Source organism: Pan troglodytes, chromosome 6, assembly GCF_028858775.2.
Source record: "Pan troglodytes isolate AG18354 chromosome 6, NHGRI_mPanTro3-v2.0_pri, whole genome shotgun sequence".
Taxonomy (NCBI): Eukaryota; Metazoa; Chordata; class Mammalia; order Primates; family Hominidae; genus Pan; species Pan troglodytes.
In genome coordinates, this window is record NC_072404.2 from 136,706,161 (window position 1) to 136,724,799 (window position 18,639).

General features: G+C 38.2%; 1 protein-coding gene across 5 annotated transcripts in view; it reads left to right on the top strand.

Moving 5' to 3' along the window:
• Nucleotides 1-17,985, top strand: part of CPED1 (cadherin like and PC-esterase domain containing 1) — a 315,315-nt gene extending 297,330 nt beyond the window's left edge. For 4 of the 5 annotated variants that reach the window (XM_016945383.4, XM_063815551.1, XM_016945384.3 and 1 more), the window contains one exon: nt 13,481-17,985. In XM_016945383.4, coding sequence (XP_016800872.2) covers nt 13,481-13,693 — 213 coding nt within the window. In that variant the 3' untranslated portion in view covers nt 13,694-17,985. The remainder of the gene's footprint in view (nt 1-13,480) is intronic. The other variant, XR_010158959.1, reaches the window with a different exon arrangement.
• Nucleotides 17,986-18,639: the final 654 nt, after the last annotated feature.

Sequence of the window (18,639 nt, forward strand, 5' to 3'; positions counted from 1 at the left end):
TAACACGTGGGGATTATGGGAACTAAAACTCAAGATGAGATTTGGGTGGGGACAGAGCCAAACCATATCATTCTGCCCCTGGCCCCTCTCCAAATCTCATGTCCTCACATTTCAAAACATAATCATGCCTTTCCAACAGTCCCCCAAAGTCTTAGCGAATTCCAGCATTAACCCAAAAGTCAAAGTCTAAAATCTCATCTGAGACAAGGCAAGTCCCTTCCACCAATGAGCCACCAAAACCAAAAGCAAGTTAGTTACTTCCTAGATAAAATGGGGGTACAGACATTGGGTAAGTACACCCATTCCAAAGGGGATAAATTGGCCAAAACAAAGGGGCTAGAGGCCCCATTCAAATCCAAAATCCAGCGAGGCAATCATTAAACCTTAAAGTTACAAAATGATCTCCTTTGAAACCAGGTCTCATATCCAAGTCATGCTGATGCAAGAGGTGGTCTCCCACAGCCTTGGGCAGCTCCCCTGTGGCTTTGCAGGGTACAGCCTCCCTCCCAGCTGCTTTTACAGGATGGCGTTGAGTGTCTGTGGCTTTTCCAGGCACACAGTGCAAGCTGTTGGTGGATCTACCATTCTGGGGTTTGGAGGACAGTGCCCTTCTTCTCACAGCTTCATTCAGCAGTGCCCCAGTGGGGACACTGTGTGGGGGCTCTGACCCCACATTTCCCTTCTGCACTGTCCTAGCAGAGCTTCTCCATGAAGTTTCCGCCCCTGCAGCAAACTTCTGCCTGGACATCCAGGCGTTTCCATACATCCTCTGAAATCTAGGTGGAGGTTCCCAAACTTAAATTCTAGTCTTCTGTACACCCGCAGGTCCAACACCATTTGGAAGCTGCCAAGGCTTGGGGCTTGAACTCTCTGAAATAATGACCTGAGCTGTGTATTTGCCTCTTTTGGCCACAGCTGGAGCTGAAGCAGCTGGGACACAGGGCAGTATGTCCTGAGGCTGCACAGAGCATGAGGCCTTAGACCTGGCCCACTAAATCATTTTTCCCTCCTAGTCCTCCAGTCCTGTGATGGGAGGGGCTGCCATGAAGGGCTCTAACATGCCCTGGAGACATTTTCCCCATTGTCTTGGTGATTAACACTTGGCTTCTCATTACTGATGCAAATTTCTGCAGCTGGCTTAAATTTCTCCCCTAAAATGTGTTTTTCTTTTCTGTTGCATCATCAGCTGCAAATTTTTTAAACTTTTAAGCTCTGCTTCCTCTTGAACACTTGCTGGTTAGAAATTTCTTCTGCCAGATACCCTAAATCATCTTTCTCATATTCAAAGTTCCACAGATCTCTGGGGCAGGGGCAAAATGCCACCAGTCTCTTTGCTAAAGTATAACAAGAGCCACCTTTGCTCTAGTTCCCAACAAGTTCCTCATCTCCCTCTGAGACCACCTCAGCCTGGACTTTATTGTCTATATCACTGTCAGCATTTTGGTCAAAGCCATTCAACAAGTCTGTAGGAAGTTCCAAACTTTCCCATATCTTTGTCTTCTGAGAACTCCAAGTCTCTAGGAAGTTCCAGACATCTTCCTGTCTTCTTCTGAGCCCTCCAAACTGTTCCAACCTCTGCCTGTTAGCCAGTTCCAAGATCACTTTCACATTTTGGGTATCTTTACAGTAGTCCCCACTACTAGGTACCAATTTACTGTATTAGTCTGTTCTCACACTGCTGTGAGGACATACCTGAGACTGGGTAATTTATAAAGGAAAGAGATTTAATTGATTCACAGTTCAGCATGGCTGCGGAAGCCTCGGGAAACTTACAATCATAGTGGAAAAGAAGCAAACACGTCTTTCTTCACATGGTGGCAGCAAGGAGAAGTGCATGGTGAAGCAGGGGAAAGCTCCTCACAAAACCATCATATCTCCTGAGAACTCACTCACTATCATGATAACAGCATGGAGGTAACTACCCCCATGATTCAGTTTCCTCCCACCAGGTCCCTCTAATGACGTGTAGGGATTACAGGAACTACAATTCATGATGAGATTTGGGTGGGGACATGGCCAAATCATATCACTCCTCTTTGTAGAGGTGAGACATGCCAAGTTGCATCTGAAATTAAGTGGAAGACACAGCCTCAAGGTTCTTTCCCCAGGGGTTCCTCAGTGTCATAACTAAACAAGCATGGCAGGAATGCCCAGCCTGTCAGTGCATTACAGAGGCCCATGTATTACTGAATCCCTCAGTCCAAACCTGGGATCCTCCTAGAAGACACACTACTTTTCCACTGGCATTCTTTCCCCTACCCCTGGGAGATTCTGAAGGGTTATAAGATGAATGGCTGATCAAATTTGATTTTTACAAATCTAGTTAATATCTAGGATGATAACAGGATTACAGATGTGCTCAAGAAGTTGGTGGATGGCAGCATTGGAGAGATGTTAGAACAAGTTATCACTGGATGACATGAGTCCCCAAAGAGCAGGATTAAAGGCTGCAGATGGAAAAGTGGTGTCCTTGAAGTGGCACTAGATGTTCAGAGAAAACTAACTACACCTGGTGTATTAGTCCATTTTCATACTGCTATAAAGGACTTCCTGAGACTGCATAATTTATAAAGGAAATAGGTTTAATTGACTCATAGTTCAGCATGGCTGAGGAGGCCTCAGGAAACTTATGAGCATGGCAGAAGGCAAAGAGGAAGCAGGCACCTTCTTCACAAGGTGGCAGGAAGGAGAAGTGCCAAGTGAAGGAGGAAGAGCCCCTTATGAAATTATTAAATCCCATGAGAACTCACTCACTGTTATAAAAACAGCATGGAGGAAACCACCTCCCCGATTCAATTACCTCTACCTGGTCTCTCCCTTGACACGTGGAGATTATGGAGATTACAATTCAAGATGAGATTTGAGTGGGGACAGAAAACCTAACCATATCACCTGGGATTTAAAGATCATGAACCATGGTAGGACAAGTAGCACCACCATCAGTGCCACCCTTTTATACCCCCAACCTCCTGCCACACACACACAGACACAGACACACACACACACACACACTCACACACTCACACACGAGAGGGTTATGGTGTCTTCCTGGAGAAGCAACATTTTAATTTTGGCAATGACGCCAAGGAAACCTTCAGTGATGATGGTGACTCTCTAAGAGACTGTTTACCATGGAAAAGAGGTTTCCAAAGGAACAACTGAGAGGTGTAACAGCCAGGGAAGACATCAGAAATCAAAGAAGAAGCACCAAGTTTGTAACCACTAGCACTCCTTCAGTTCCCTGATGGCAGATTCAAATCATAATCAGTCATGATTGTAGACTCTATTCATAGTGACTAATGAATACCTGGTATTGAAAGTCTTCTCTCATCACTTTTTTTCCTTTCAAATGGTCTTTTTTCCTACATTTAAGATGTATTTTAGAATTTCTTTTTCATGTTTTCCCCTGTTTTCCCCCAAATTCTTCTGTGATTACAATTGGAATAGCATTTTAATTAACTCGGGAAGATTTGACATGCTATGTCTGCATTTGTTCATGTGCTTTTTAATGACTCATTAAACTTTTGATATATTTTTCACCTGCATCCTAAATATCATTGTTGAATTTAGTGAAGTTGTTTCAGTATTGTAATGGGATCTTTTCTCTAATGTATTTCTTACTAATTATGTACAGACTGCAGAAAAGCTTTACAATTTTCAAATGTTAACTTTATAATATCTAATTATTTTTCAGTATATTCCTTGGATTTTCAGGGTAAACAATCATACAGTTACATATAATTGTTTGGTAATTTTCTATAATGAAATGTTTCATAATATTGAAACATTTTGCATTCCTGAAATAAATTGTGTGGGCTAGTGGAACAGCGTATAATACTACCAGATGTTTTTAATGCTCCTGGATTCAATTCACAACGGCAAAGGAATTTTTACATCTATATTTTGACAAATCAAAATTGAACTAATTCTTTATAGTATCAGGATGATAATGACTTAACAAAGGGATTAGGAAACATCATCTTTGATTATTTTCTACAAAATAGTTTCCAAGGGAAACCAAGTGAATTAAGTGTGTTGGGCCAGCCACTGGCCTGGGCATGAAGGGTTCCATTTTGAAGAACATATGGGAGCACTGACCCTATAAAAGTCATTAGCCTGGTCCTCAGAAGCTACAAGTAACCCCATCATCCTGATTTCCTTTCTCAGACGTCAATTTAGTGATCTCTAAAAATAGAAATAGGTTATCAACCTTCCATTGAGATCTGTCAAAATACTGACAACTACTCCCAAATGGAAGCCGTACGCTTCAGCAGTTACACTGGAGATCTATATTTTTGTATATCCCATTTATGAATCACATTTAAGATTGTTGTAAGCATCTACACCAGCATTATCCAATGGTTGTAATGCAACTTTAAATTCAACCCTAAAATCACACAAATATTAAAGTAATGTTTAAAGAACTATAACCTTTTTCAGTGGGATAGACCCTTTTCTATTTTGCATGTAATTGGTATGCAGACCATCAGGCACTTGCAAAAGCCAGAACTCTAGATAAAATCATATAAACAAAATTAACCTTATTTTGGCTTCAGAACACTGGAATAATATTATTTCAAGGTCGAATGTTATATTTATGCTTAAATGTTTTCTTAAATAAACTTCCTGAAGACTGCTCACTAATCTTGCTGTTGAGTACAAACCTCCTCTAAAACTGACAAAACTTTCAGGAAAACATTGATGCACCTCTCCTGTCTATCATATTTAGAGTTGCCATATAACCAAATAAGGGTGGAAAGAGCTGTACACAGTAGAAAATTTTGACCCTGGGACCTAGACTATTAATCAGTGGTTAACCACAAACTGAGCTCTAAACTACAATCCACAGGGATTCCTCACTACAACCTCCTGATTTCAATGGATTTCTTAAGAGTTACCTGATCTGAGGGCCAGATCAAGCAAAGCCAAACCTTCCATAGCTACAGGAAAACATTTCTTTGGGGTTACCAGAGTATAACTGGTTTTAAAACATATTATTGTTTCATTTTTTTCTTCAAATGTGAATAGTTTCAAAATTTTTATCATTACATAATAATGCACATTCATTGTATTATATTAAAGAAAAAAATCAAGCCAAAAGTTACAAGAATACATTAAAAATGTCCTATAATTCCTCTACCAAAAGGTCACTATTGTTAACATTTTGGTATAGATCTTTACAGATTTCCTATTCAAATAACTTTTCAGAAATGGTTCAAGCTCATTTGCAATGTAACTGAAACTACTTCTCTTCCAAATAGATACCATGTGATTTTTTAAAAAATACTCAATTTTGTTTATATGGAACTGTTTTCATTGCACTACCTTATATGAGATGAAAAAATATGTACCTAAATTGTTATGTAGAACTCAAAACAATTTTTAAAAAATTGTGTAAGCTAGAATTACTTTCATTAGTCATTGATAATAGTTTATATGTCCAAATAGTGACAGAAAAAGTATTTTATAATTGCATTAAAATGATGAAATTCATAATTTGTTATTCTTTTATTATTTTATTTATTTTTATTATACTTTAAGTTCTGGGATACATATGCAGAACTTGCAAGTTTGTTACATAGGTATACATGTGTCATGGTGGTTTGCTGCACCCATCAACCCGTCATCTACATTAGGTATTTCTCCTAATGCTATTCTTCTCCTTTCCCCCGAACTCCTGACAGGCCCCAGTGTGTGTTGTTCCCCTCCCTGTGCCCATATGTTCTCATCATTCAACTCCCACTTACGAGTGAGACCATGCGGTGTTTGGTTTTCTGTTCCTGTGTTAGTTTGCTGAGAATGATGGTTGCCAGCTTCATCCATGTCACTGCAAAGCACATGAAACTCATTCTTTTTTGTGGCTGCATAGTACTCCATGGTGTATATGTGCCACATATTCCTCATCCAGTCTAACATTGATGGGCATTTTGGTTGGTCCCAAGTCTTTGCTATTGTGAATAGTGGTGCAATAAACATATGTGTGCATGTGTCTTTTTAGTAGAATGATTTATAATCTTTGGGTATATACCCAGTAATGGGATTGCTAGGTCAAATGGTATTTCTAGTTCTAGATCCTTGAGGAATCACCACACTGTCTTCCACAATGGTTGAAATAATTTACACTCCCACCAACAGTGTAAAAGCGTTCCTGTATCTCCACATCCTCTCCAGCATCTGTTGTTTCCTGACTTTTTAATGATCGCCATTCTAACTGGCATGAGATGGTATCTCATTGTGGTTTTCATTTGAATTTCTCTAATGACCAGTGATGATGAGCTTTTATTCATATGTTTATTGGCCACATAAATATCTTCTTTTGAGAAGTGGCTGCTCATATCCTTCACCCACTTTTTGATGGGGTTGTTTTGTTCTTGTAAATTTGTTTAAGTTCCTTGTAGATTCTGGATTTAGCCCTTTGTTAGATGGATAGATTGCAAAAATTTACTCCCATTCTGTAGGTTGCCTGTTCACTCTGATGATAGTTTCTTTGGCTGTGCAGAAGCTCTTTAGTTTAATTAGATCCCATTTGTCAATTTTGGCGTTTGGTGCCATTGCTTTTGGTGTTTTATTAATGAAGTCTTTGCCCATGCCTATGTCCTGAATGGTATTGCCTAGGTTTTCTTCTAGGGTTTTTATGGTTTTAGGTCTTATGTTTAAATCTTTAATCTATCTTGAGTTAATTCTTGTATAAGGTGTAAGGAAGGGGTCCAGTTTCAGTTTTCTGCATATGGCTAGCCAGTTTTCCCAACACTATTTATGAAATAGGGAATCCTTTCCCCATTGCTTGTTTTTGTCAGGTTTGTCAAAGATCAGATGGTTGTAGATGTGTGGTGTTATTTCTGAGGCCTCTCCTCTGTTCCATTGGTCTATGTATCTGTTTTGGTACCAGTACCATGCTGTTTTGGTTACTGTAGCCTTGTAGTATGGTTTGGAGTCAGGTAGTGTGATGCCTCCAGCTTTGTTCTTTTTGCTTAGGATTGTCTTTGTTATACGGGCTCCTTTTGGTTTTATATGAAATTTAAAGTAGTTTTTTCTAATTCTGTGAAGAAAGTCAATGGTTCCTTGATGGGAATAGCATTGAATCTATAAATTACTTTGGGCAATATGGCCATTTTCACAATATTGATTCTTCCTATCCATGAGCATGGAATGTTTTTCCATTTGTTTGTGTCCTCTCTTATTTCCTTGGGCAGTGGTTTGTAGTTCTCCTTGAAGAGGTTCTTCACATCCCTTGTAAGTTGGATTCCTAAGTATTTTATTCTCTTTGTAGCAATTGTGAATGGGAGTTCACTCATGATTTAGCACTCTGTTTGTCTATAATTGGTGTATAGGAATGCTTGTGATTTTTGCACATTGATTTTGTATCCTGAGATTTTGCTGAAGTTGCTTATCAGCTCGAGGAGTTTTTGGGCTGAGATGATGGAGTTTTCTAAATATACACTCATGTCATCAGCAAACAGAGACAATTTGACTTCCTCTCTTCCTATCTGAATACGCTTTATTTCTTTCTCTTGCCTGATTGCCCTGGCCAGAACTTCCAATACTATGTTGAATAAGAGCAGTGAGAGAGGGCATCTTTGTCTTGTGCTGGTTTTCAAAGTGAATGCTTCTAGCTTTTGCCCATTCAGTATGATACTGGCTGTGGGTTTGTCATAAATAGCTCTTATTATTTTCATATACATTCCATCAATGCCTAGTTTATTCAGTGTTTTTAGCATGAAGGGGTGTTGAATTTTATTGAAGGCCTTTTCTGCATCTATTGAGATAATCATGTGGTTTCTGTCATTGGTTCTGTTTATGTGATGGAGTACATTTATTGATTTGCATATGTTGAACCCACCTTGCATCCCAAGGATGAAGCCGACTTGATCGTAGTGGATAAGCTTTTTAATGTGCTACTGTATTTGGTTTGCCAGTATTTTATTGAGTATTTTCACATCAATGCTCATCAGTGATACTGGCCTGAAATTTTCTTTTGTGTGTGTGTGTGTCTCTGCCAGGTTTTGATATCAGGATGATGCTGGCCTCACAAAATGAGTTAGGGAGGGGTCCCTCTTTTTCTATTGTTTGCAATAGTTTCAGAAGGAATGGTACCAGCTCTTCTTTGTACCTCTGGTAGAATTCGGCTGTGAATCCATCTGGTCCTGGGTTTTTTTTTGTTGTTGTTGTTGTTGTTGTTGGTAGGCTATTAATTACCGCCTCAGTTTCAGACCTTGTTATCAGTCTATTCGACTTCTTCCTGGTTTCGTCTTGGGAGGGTGTATGTGTCCAGGAATTTATCCATTTCTTCTAGATTTTCTAGTTTATTTGTGTAGAGGTGTTTATAGTATTCTCTGATGGTAGTTTGTATTTCTGTGGGATCAGTGGTGATATCCCCTTTATCATTTTTTATTGTGTCTATTTGATTCTTCTCTCTTTTCTTTTTTATTAGTCTGGCTAGAAGTCTATCTATCTATTTTGTTAATCTTTTCAAAAAACCACCTCCTGGATTCACTGATTTTTTGAAGGGTTTTTCGTGTCTCTATCTCCTTCAGTTCTGCTCTGATCTTAGTTATTTCTTGTCTTCTGCTGGCTTTTAAATTTGTTCGCTCTTGCTTCTCTAGTTCTTTTAATTGTGACATTAGGGTGTCAATTTTAGATCTTTCCTGCTTTCTCATGTGGGCATTTAGTGCTATACATTTCCGTCTAAACACTGCTTTAGCTGTGACCTAGAGATTCTGGCATGTTGTGTCTTTGTTCCCATTGGTTTCAAAGAACTTATTTATTTCTGCCTTAATTTCATTATTTACCCAGGAGTCATTGAGGAGCAGGTTGTTCAGTTTCCACGTAGTTGTACGATTTTGAGTTAGTTTCTTAATCCTGAGTTCTAATTTGATTGCACTGTGGTCTGAGAGACTGTTCGTTATGATTTCTGTTCTTTTGCATTTGCTGAGGAGTGTTTTATTTCCAATTATGTGGTCAATTTTAGAATAAGTGCTATGTATAAGTGCTATGTGGTGATGAGAAGAATGTATATTCTGCTGATTTTGGGTGGAGAGTTCTGTGGATGTCTATTAGGTCCGCATGGTCCAGAGCAGAGTTCAAGTCCTGAATATCCTCGTTAATTTTCTGTCTCGTTGAGGTGTCTAATATTGATAGTGGGGTGTTAAAGTCTCCCACTATTATTGTGTGGGAATTAAGTCTCTTTGCAGGTCTCTAAGAACTTGCTTTATGAATCTGCGTGCTCCTGTATAGGGTGCATATATATTTGGGATAGTTAGCTTTTCCTGTTGCATTGATCCCTTTACCATTATGTAATGCCCTTCTTTCTTTATCTCTTTTGATCTTTGTTAGCTTAAAGTCTGTTTTATCAGAGACTAGGATTGCAACTCCTGGTGTGTTTTTTTTTCTTTCCATTTGCTTGGTAAATATTCCTGCATCCCTTTATTTTGAGCCTATGTGGGTCTTTGCATGTGAGATGGGTCTTCTGAATACAGCACACCAATGGGTCTTGACTATCCAATTTGCCAGTCTGTGCCTTTTAATTGGGGGCATTTAGTCCATTTACACTTAAGGTTAATATTGTTATGTGTGAATTTGATCCTGTCATTATGATGCTAGCTAGTTATTGTGCCCATTAGTTGATGCAGTTTCTTCATAGTGTCGATGTTCTTTACATTTTGTTATGTTTTTGCAGTGCCTGGTACTGGTTTTTCCTTTCCATATTTAGCGCTTCTTTCAGGAGCTCTTGTAAGTCAGGCCTGGTGGTGACAAAATCCCTCGGCATTTGCTTGTCTGTAAAGGATTTTATTTCTCCTTCACTTATAAAGCTTAGTTTGGCTATGAAATTCTGGTTTTCTTTAAGAATATTGAATATTGTCCCCACTCTCTTCTGGCTTGCAGGGCTTCTGCAGAGAGATCCACTGTTAGCCTGATGCTTCCCTTTGTGGGAAACCTGACCTTTCTCTCTGGCTGCATTTTTTCCTTCATTTCAACCTTGGTATATCTGACGATTATGTGTCTTGGGGTTGCTCTTCTTGAAGAGTATCTCTGTGGTGTTCTCTGTCTTTCTTGAATTTGAATGTTGGCCTGCCTTGCTAGGTTGGGGAAGTTCTCCTGGATAATATCCTGGAGAGTGTTTTCCAAGTTGGTTCCATTCTCCCCATCACTTTCAGGTACACCAATCAAACGTAGGCTTGGTCTTTTCACATAGTCCCATATTTCTTGGAGGCTTTGTTCGTTCCTTTTCTTTTCTTTTCATTCTTTTTTCTCTAATCCTGTCTTCGTGCTTTATTTCATTAAGTTGATCTTCAATCTCTGATATGCTTTCTTCCGCTTGATTGATTCGGTAATTGATACCTGTGTATGCTTCATGAAGTTCTCGTGCTGTGTTTTTCAGCTCCATCGGGTCATTTATGTTCTACTCTAAACTCGTTATTTTAGTTAGCAGTTCCTGTAACCTTTTATCAAGGTTCTTAACTTCTTTGCATTCGGTTAGAACATGCTCCTTTAGCTTGGAGGAGTTTGTCTTTACCCACCTTCTGAAGCCTACTTCTGTCAATTTGTCAAACTGATTCTCCATCCAGTTTTGTTCCCTTGCTGGCGAGGAGTTGTGATCGTTTGGAGGAGAAGAGGCATTCTGGTTTTTGGAATTTTCAGATGATGAGGCTTTTCCTCATCTTCGTGGATTTACCTACCTTTGGTCTTTGATGTTGGTGACCTTCGGATGGGGTTTTTATGTGGGTGTCCTTTTCGTTGATGTTGATGCTATTGCTTTCTGTTTGTTAGTTTTCCTTCTAACAGTCAGGCCGCTCTTCTGCAAGTCTGCTGGAGTTTGCGGGAGGTCCACCCCAGGCCCTGTTTGCCTGAGTATCACCACCAGAGGCTGCAGAACAGCAAAGATTGCTGCCTGCTCATTCCTCTGGAAGCTTCATCCCAGAGGGGCACCTGCCAGATGCCAGCCAGAGCTCTCCTATATGAGGTGTCTGTCGACCCCTGCTGGAAAATATCTCCCAGTCACGAGGCACGGGGGTCAGGAACCCACTTTAGGAGGCAGTCTGTCCCTTAGCAGAGCTCTAGTGCTGTGCTGGGAGATCCTCTGCTCTCTTCAGAGCCAGCAAGCAGGAACGTTTAAGTCTGCTGAAGCTGCACCCACAGCTGCCCCTTCCCCCAGGTGCTCTGTCCCAGGGAGATGAGAGTTTTATCTATAAGCCCCTGACTAGGGCTGCTGCCTTTCTTTCAGAGATGCCCCGCCCAGAGAGGAGGAATCTAGAGAAGCAGACTGGCACTGTGGTGGGTTCTGCATCCAGTTCGAAATTCCCAGCGGTTTTATTTACACTGTGAGGGGAAAACTGCCTACTCAAGCCTCAGTAATGGTAGACACCCCTACCCCCACCAAGCTCGAGTATCCCAGGTCGACTTCAGACTGCAGTGTTGGCAGTGAGAATTTCAAGTCAGTGGATCTTAGCTTGTTGGACTCCATGGGGTGGGATCCATTGAGCAAGACCACTCAGCTCTCTGGCTTCAGCCCCATTTCCAAGGGAGTGAACAGTTCTGTCTTGCTGGTGTTCCAGGCACCACTGGGGTATGAAAAAAAAACCTCCTGCAGCTAGCTCAGTGTCTGCCCAAATGGCTGCCCCATTTTGTGCTTGAAACCCAGGGCCCTGGTGGCGTCAGCACCCAAGGGAATCTCCTGGTCTGCGGGTTGTGAAGACTGGGGTAAAAGCGTAGTATCTGGGCTGGATAGCACCATCCCTCATGGCACAGTCTCTAATGCCTTCCCTTGGCTAGGGGAGGGAGTTCCCCAACCCCTTGTGCTTCCTTGGTGAGGCAACGCCTCACCCTGCTTCTGCTTGCCCTCCATGGGCTGCACCCACTGTCTAACCAGTCCCAGTGAGATGGACCAGGTACCTCAGTTGGAAATGCAGAAATCACCTGCCTTCTGCCTTGTTCTCGCTGTGAGCTGCAGACTGGAGCTGTTCCTATTTGGCAATCTTGCCAGCCCCCCATTTGTTATTCATTTATAAAGACACCCAAAACATCCTTACCAGTACTTTTTCTCCTTCCCTTCCTCTCTTTTTCTACTTCCCAACCTTTCCCCCAATCTCTCTCGGTCCTCCTTTTGCTCTCTAGTGCTAACAACCTGAGTTTGATTAACTCAGTAATTAAAGCTGATAATTATATGATTTCACTAGGACAACGTTTGTAAAATGTACAAGTAGACTACAAATGTAGCCTCTTTGTTTGGATGTGTCTGTATATATATATTCATAAAGTAACCATGAATGAAATCACAAGAAATGAACCATATATTTGGGGAGGAAATTTAGTAGCTTGGGGTGAGGAACAGAAATAGGAAATAAACTTTTTGTTATGTACCCTTTTATAACTTATGAATGATGCTTCTTAAAACCGCTGTTCTCTGTGGTGGGAAGATCTATGCACACCTACCCCAAAAGTTCAGGAAGCTGAGAGGCTGAAGGAAGAGGCCAACAAATCCGTTTTCTTAGAAAGAAACATTTAAAAGGGACTTACAAACAGATGCCATGTCTGTGTCTCAGGTGGCAGCAAAACAAAATAGTGGATCCCTGCACCATTATAACCCCAGACCCAGGGCTTATATGCCATTGGAAAAGGGTGATTCAGAGGGATGTGTAGGAAGACTGAAGTATGATAACATCAAGGTTGTTTTGACCTAAGGGCAGGATTTACCATAAGTGTGCTCTTACACAAGGAACAATAGATAAACTGAAAATCTTACAGACCTTCCTGGGACTGGGGTTAATCAGAAGTCAACATGGCAGATTAGCATCCAAGATGGAGTTACTTTAGCCTTCTAAGCAAAAAAAAAAGAAAAAAAAAAAGAAAAAAAAAGTCTAAAACTAAATCTACATATATATCTCCAAATATACAAAGTTATTAGTTTAATAGTACATAGGCAGCTCCCCAGATTCCATAACTTACTAAGTGCCCAGAGCAACAAAACCACTAAAAGTAACAGTTAGCTTATAAGTCTGCAATGGAAAAAAATTTTTTCTTTTCTCTGAAAATAGTTTTAGTTGCCATTTTATAGAAGAGTGCCATGACATGTTTAGGGTACCATGTTTGAATCAGTGGCCTGGCAAAGGCACACAAGTGCCTTTCCTATTGTGGTACTATGTCAAACTGTATGTTAGTGTGCCTGGCCTGAAAACACACACACACACACACACACACACACACACACACACACACACACAAGACTAGAAGATAAATCATCTGAGACTGTTCCTTAGTTGCATTGGAGACAGCTGCAATGAGGTAAGAAAAGTGACAAAGTTGAATTTTAACCTTGGTCTTTTTTGAAACATAAGTTACAGCCATTCCTGGTTATGTAAGTCATAGTCATGCCCTTTTAGCAACATCTGTGTGGCAGAGATGCATGTTCAAGTTTGACAGTTAGTTATGCAGGGATCGGATATTCTTGATTTTGCCTCACAGTTTTCTTGCTCTTCATTTACAGGTAGTGAAATCAAAGTTATCCAAAGAATATAACTTTATTAAAATGAAAAGATCAAGAAATCATATCATGGGAAGATATTTCAGCAATCAAAGCAAACTACAACAAGGCACTGTAACAAATTTTCGATCGCCATATCATGTCAGAGGTCCAATAAATCAGGTTTGTTCTGAAATCCTTCTCAGCAGGATGTGTGCAAATAAAAGGACTATGTAGGCTCCCTGCAGGAGAGCTGAATCTGGAGCTGGAGACGAGCTAGTCACCCGGACAATGGTCTAGGAGCCAAGCGCTGCACATCGCACACATTTGGGATCGACCACACACACTTGTGCACACCAGCACATGCATGCACACCAGTACACACACAGTTAAATAATGATAACACTTCTTACAGCTTTATGAATTCAAGATGTGACCTTGAACACCAGTCCATTTCACAGTGAAAGATATACCTAGAAAAACGTTACTTGAAGCATAATTATTAACCAGAACCACTGTGGGCCAGGTATGGCATTGTGATAATAAAGAGAAATATAGACACTTAAAATTATGTGAAAAAAAGGATAATGCTCTTTCGTGTTGTCTTACCATATCTATAGGTACATCAATATTGAAAAGGAGAAAAACCAATGACATTCCACTGGCAAGTAGAGGTTGTGCTTTCATTCTTTACCAGGAGAAAATGTGATGTTTATGATGGCTTGGGCTTTGTGAATCTAATGCTTATGAAAAACATTTCTTCCTATACTTTTTAAATTTTATTACTGAAAGGAAAAGAACAGGAATGTTCCACAAGGGAATTTGAAGAGATTCTGTGAGAGAGATATGAAATATTTTATAGTTAAAACACCAATATATTCAACTTTACACTTCTTGTGTTTTTCATAAACATTCCCTCTTGTCCTATCTGTGTACTTCGATGGGTAACTGCAGTCTGAATTAATGAAATATGTAATTTTAAAGTAAGTAACAAAATGTAGTTCCTCATGTATTACTGTACTATGTTTCATTGATGATATTACTTAAATCTTGTGTTTGCCATTACAGCCCTACGTAACTTAAAATTACAATTATATTTTATGTAAATATTTTGCAAAGGACTATGCATTCTGAAGTGCATAGGTGCTTTTTCCCACCAAGCATTTGCATATGTCCACAAATAGTATTGTTACTAGTATCTATATTTTGATTTTCCTGAGCAACTGTATCAAATCCAAATTTAGATTAGACATAAATTATTTTAATTAAAACTGTGGCATACATATAATACATACCTAATTATAGTAGTGAGAACTATCTCTTCTATCTCTTTAGGTTCAAAATGGTGAATTTCTTTATTATACGAATGCTTTGTTGTGAGATAGCATCACACTGTTACAATGGATTTTAGAGGTTTGTCTTTTTTGGGTGGGGTGGGAAGCTGAGAGGGTTAATTCAATACATGGCTGAAATTACCAAATATATAAATACCTCAATTTCACTACCATACAAGAAAAAAACACCTATTTTGATTGATCAGTTCTTTTGTATGAATATCCACCTCCTTTAAATACTCTATTTTTATATATATTTTTATATGAAGATAAACATGAATTTATATTTAACTGTCTTAAATTATATTTACATAAATGCAAATATCACTTGATATAAACAATACAAATCTGCATCTTACAGATGATAATTTTTTTAGAAGAATGATACAGAATTAACTTTAAAAATAAAACTTTTCTAATATACACTTAAATGCAAACATCATTTTTAAGTTTTCAGTGATTTTTTTAATGACATAAAACGTTACCAATATGTGCAGCCTCTCCATCATGTTTTAACATACTGTATACTCTGTAGCAGTATTACAGTCAGTATTTCATATAATTTTCTTTAGACCTAACTGTTACCATCTGACTGAGGTTACTCTGGTATTTATCTCTTCGCTGCTGAAATAATAATGGATTTTAGAAACAATTGTAATAATATCATTAATAAATGTCTTACTAGTAATAGTCTGTGTTTGTAGAGTATCTTTTATTTTCTTTTTTACTGAAGATGTACATCTATGCAAACAGTGACCACTTGGCAGGGATATTATCATGTGGATTCAAGTATTATAGCATGGTTAAACACGATTAACTATATAGTTCCTTCTAAGCCTAATATTCTTTAAGTTTATGATCAGATGAACTTCCCACTGTGCAATGACCAAAATGTATGAAGATAATGTATTGTAGTGACAAGCTTTTTAAAAATAATAATAATAAGACACTTAAATGCTAGGAATCATTTTAATTGCTCCTTAACTGAAACTGCATTTTATTTTACCTAGGTGTATGTGTATGTGTATGTGTATCTGTGTGCACATGTGTTTGTACATATTTAGCAAGTTCTTAATTTCAATGGGAAAAAATGGGAGTAGGCATTTTAACATATTTTTAGGTGTAGAACTTACAGGAAATGTATTATTTTGGTAAGAATTTATTAGAATCCAATCCAAACTAAACTAAAGAAAACATTTATAACATTAAAAGTCAAGAATAACTGCATAAACATTTCCAAGCATCACTGTTGATCTTGTGTGTGGGTGGGTGTGTGCGTGTGTGTGTGTGTTTAAAGGCACAGTGTACTATTTGCCAGCCACCCAAGTAGGCAGATAAGATCCTGCACAGACATGAAAAAGAAGGGCTCACATTTGCCTGCTGGTTGGGTTTACATTTGGGTCATTCAATCATCCTTTTGTTATTTGCCCATATGCCTAGAAGTCTTCTCTACAGAGCAGTGATTCCTACTTAAGAATGTGTTGGAAGAAATTACTGATTTTTGAGATAGAAATATTTCCCATGATGCTTATGGAGAAAAAAAAAAACTAATACTATTCTCCATTTGAAATGCCTTTTAGTTTCCTTTCGCTGAACAATTACAAGAAGAAATATAGAAATGGCTCAAAATTATGTAACCAAATAAGAGTTATTTCAAAGCTATAATGCTTTGGCAGAGCAGGGAGGGGTATCTAATATACTAGTGAGATTAAGAGCCTAGATAGTTAATCAGGGTTAGGATCTTATTAAGTATTTTCCTAAGGGTTCCTCCATGTGAGTAAATGCTGAAACAATTGTCTTTATCTAAAATTTATCTGAATTTTTATCTTATAAAAATCCCCCAAATTCACAAAGACCAGTGGCTATTAATGTATTTAAAATGAACAAAAAATGACTGAGTAAGCTCATATAAACTGATAACTTCAAAAATACGTGTTCAAGCAGAAAATGATAGCATAGCAGATTCCACCATTTTGAGTGGATCAAGGAATAATTACTCTCCAAATGCTACTGTAGTTTTTTTTTAATGTGTACTTAAAGTTGAAATGATTTTTATTGCTCTTGGAAACTAAGGCATTTTAATAGATCACTTCAGCCTAAGGGGATGAACCAGAATTTGTCGGGAACCCCCAAAGACCTACTAAAAACAACAGGATATTGCCAGCACCTACAAACAAGATTTTGTATTTGGCACAACTTCCAAGGTTTCATACTGTCAAAAAGCCTTTTATCATGTTTTTATTGCTGCAGTAACTGCTATTATCAACTTCCATATTTCTTTTATGATTCATTCACTTGATGTAGGGGGATGTAGAACTCATTTTTTTCTAATTCATATAGACCATGCAGTCCTCCTAAAATGGTATTCCATTTGTTTTCTTTATGCTTGCTGAAATGTAAAGAATTTGTTTTATGGCCCTCTTAAATGTCAGATCACTATGCTTTAACACACTAGATACATAATCAAATATTACAGTGAAACCTTATCAAGAGTATTTAAATTGTGTAAGTCTATTTGAAAGGCAAATAAAAATAATTACTTAAAACCAACTAATAGTAGGGGCAAAATAAAAACCGTCACTTTTAGAGAAAACACCATAAAAGGATTCCTGCAGTGTAATACTATTTAGGTAGCTTAAGTTTTGGATTTGATTTATGTTGCGTGGTATTTTCTCCCAAGTCTGTAGCATTCTCTGCAGAGGACTTTTTAAAATTTTGTTTTTCAAAGACTTTTTTTCTAGCCCTTTTTGTAATATATCTGGGAAAAATATTCCATTGTAGATTAGGTTATGAGTAGACATTTAATATCTCTAACCAAGATGTCTTCTTAAGGTGATTTATGTGTAGCATCACATGATTCATTTTATCATATAAAATAAAAAATATACTTTGTATAATATGAAAGAGTAATTCCTATGAAATCCATTAAAATGTTTAGATATGTTTTAAAAGCAAAATATTTACAATTGATTATTGGTACATAAGGATTCAGAAGTGACATGGTTTCATAAATACAAAATGTATCCAATTGATTTTCAGCTATGTAGTGACTTATTTTATGGTTAGCTGGTGAAATGCAGCTATTTGATGTAGCTTTTGGGGCTACGCTACACAGTTTAATGATGGTATGCGATTTATATATTTTGTTCAATTGTATTTCCACTTGCTTTTTTATAATAAAACCTGTTCAAAATATGCAGATTGAAATCTCAGTGTATGCCATCCAGGTAAACATTTTAATTTTCTTTCCAGTCTCAAATTTTTATTTGGTCTATAATTGGTATGCCTTTAAAATTAAATCATAAATTTGAATATTAGAGAAAAATTTAAGGACACTAAAATGAAACATACATGTGTTGTAACTTGTAATATAACCACGTATCCACTAATCTCCATTTAGATATAAGAGGTTGTTTGGTTTCCAGTAGATCTTTTTTACGTTAATAGCTGGATATCTGGGGTTCAGAATTCTTGTGTCCCTCTTCAATAAATACACAGAAATAAGAGTGCAAAATGCCAACACTGAATGCAGTGCAGCCGAGGATAGTCCATGAGGTACATCATGGTTTGTGCGGGATTGAAAGGAAGCTACAGCATAGGCCTTCACACCAACGGAAGCTCTTCTCCATTGGGTTTGGGGATGGATACATAAGAGCACCTTCTAGCTACCTTTGACAGCTCTTGGACATCTCTTCAACCGCTTCTTAGTATGAATCACATTGGAGGGTCCAATTTCCAAAGAAAAAGCAAATAATAATTTTAAGTCTTTAATGGACCAAAAATTATAACCTAGATTAACCAAATAGCAAGTGAATGTGACTCTAATGATATTTTCTGAGTTAAAATCAG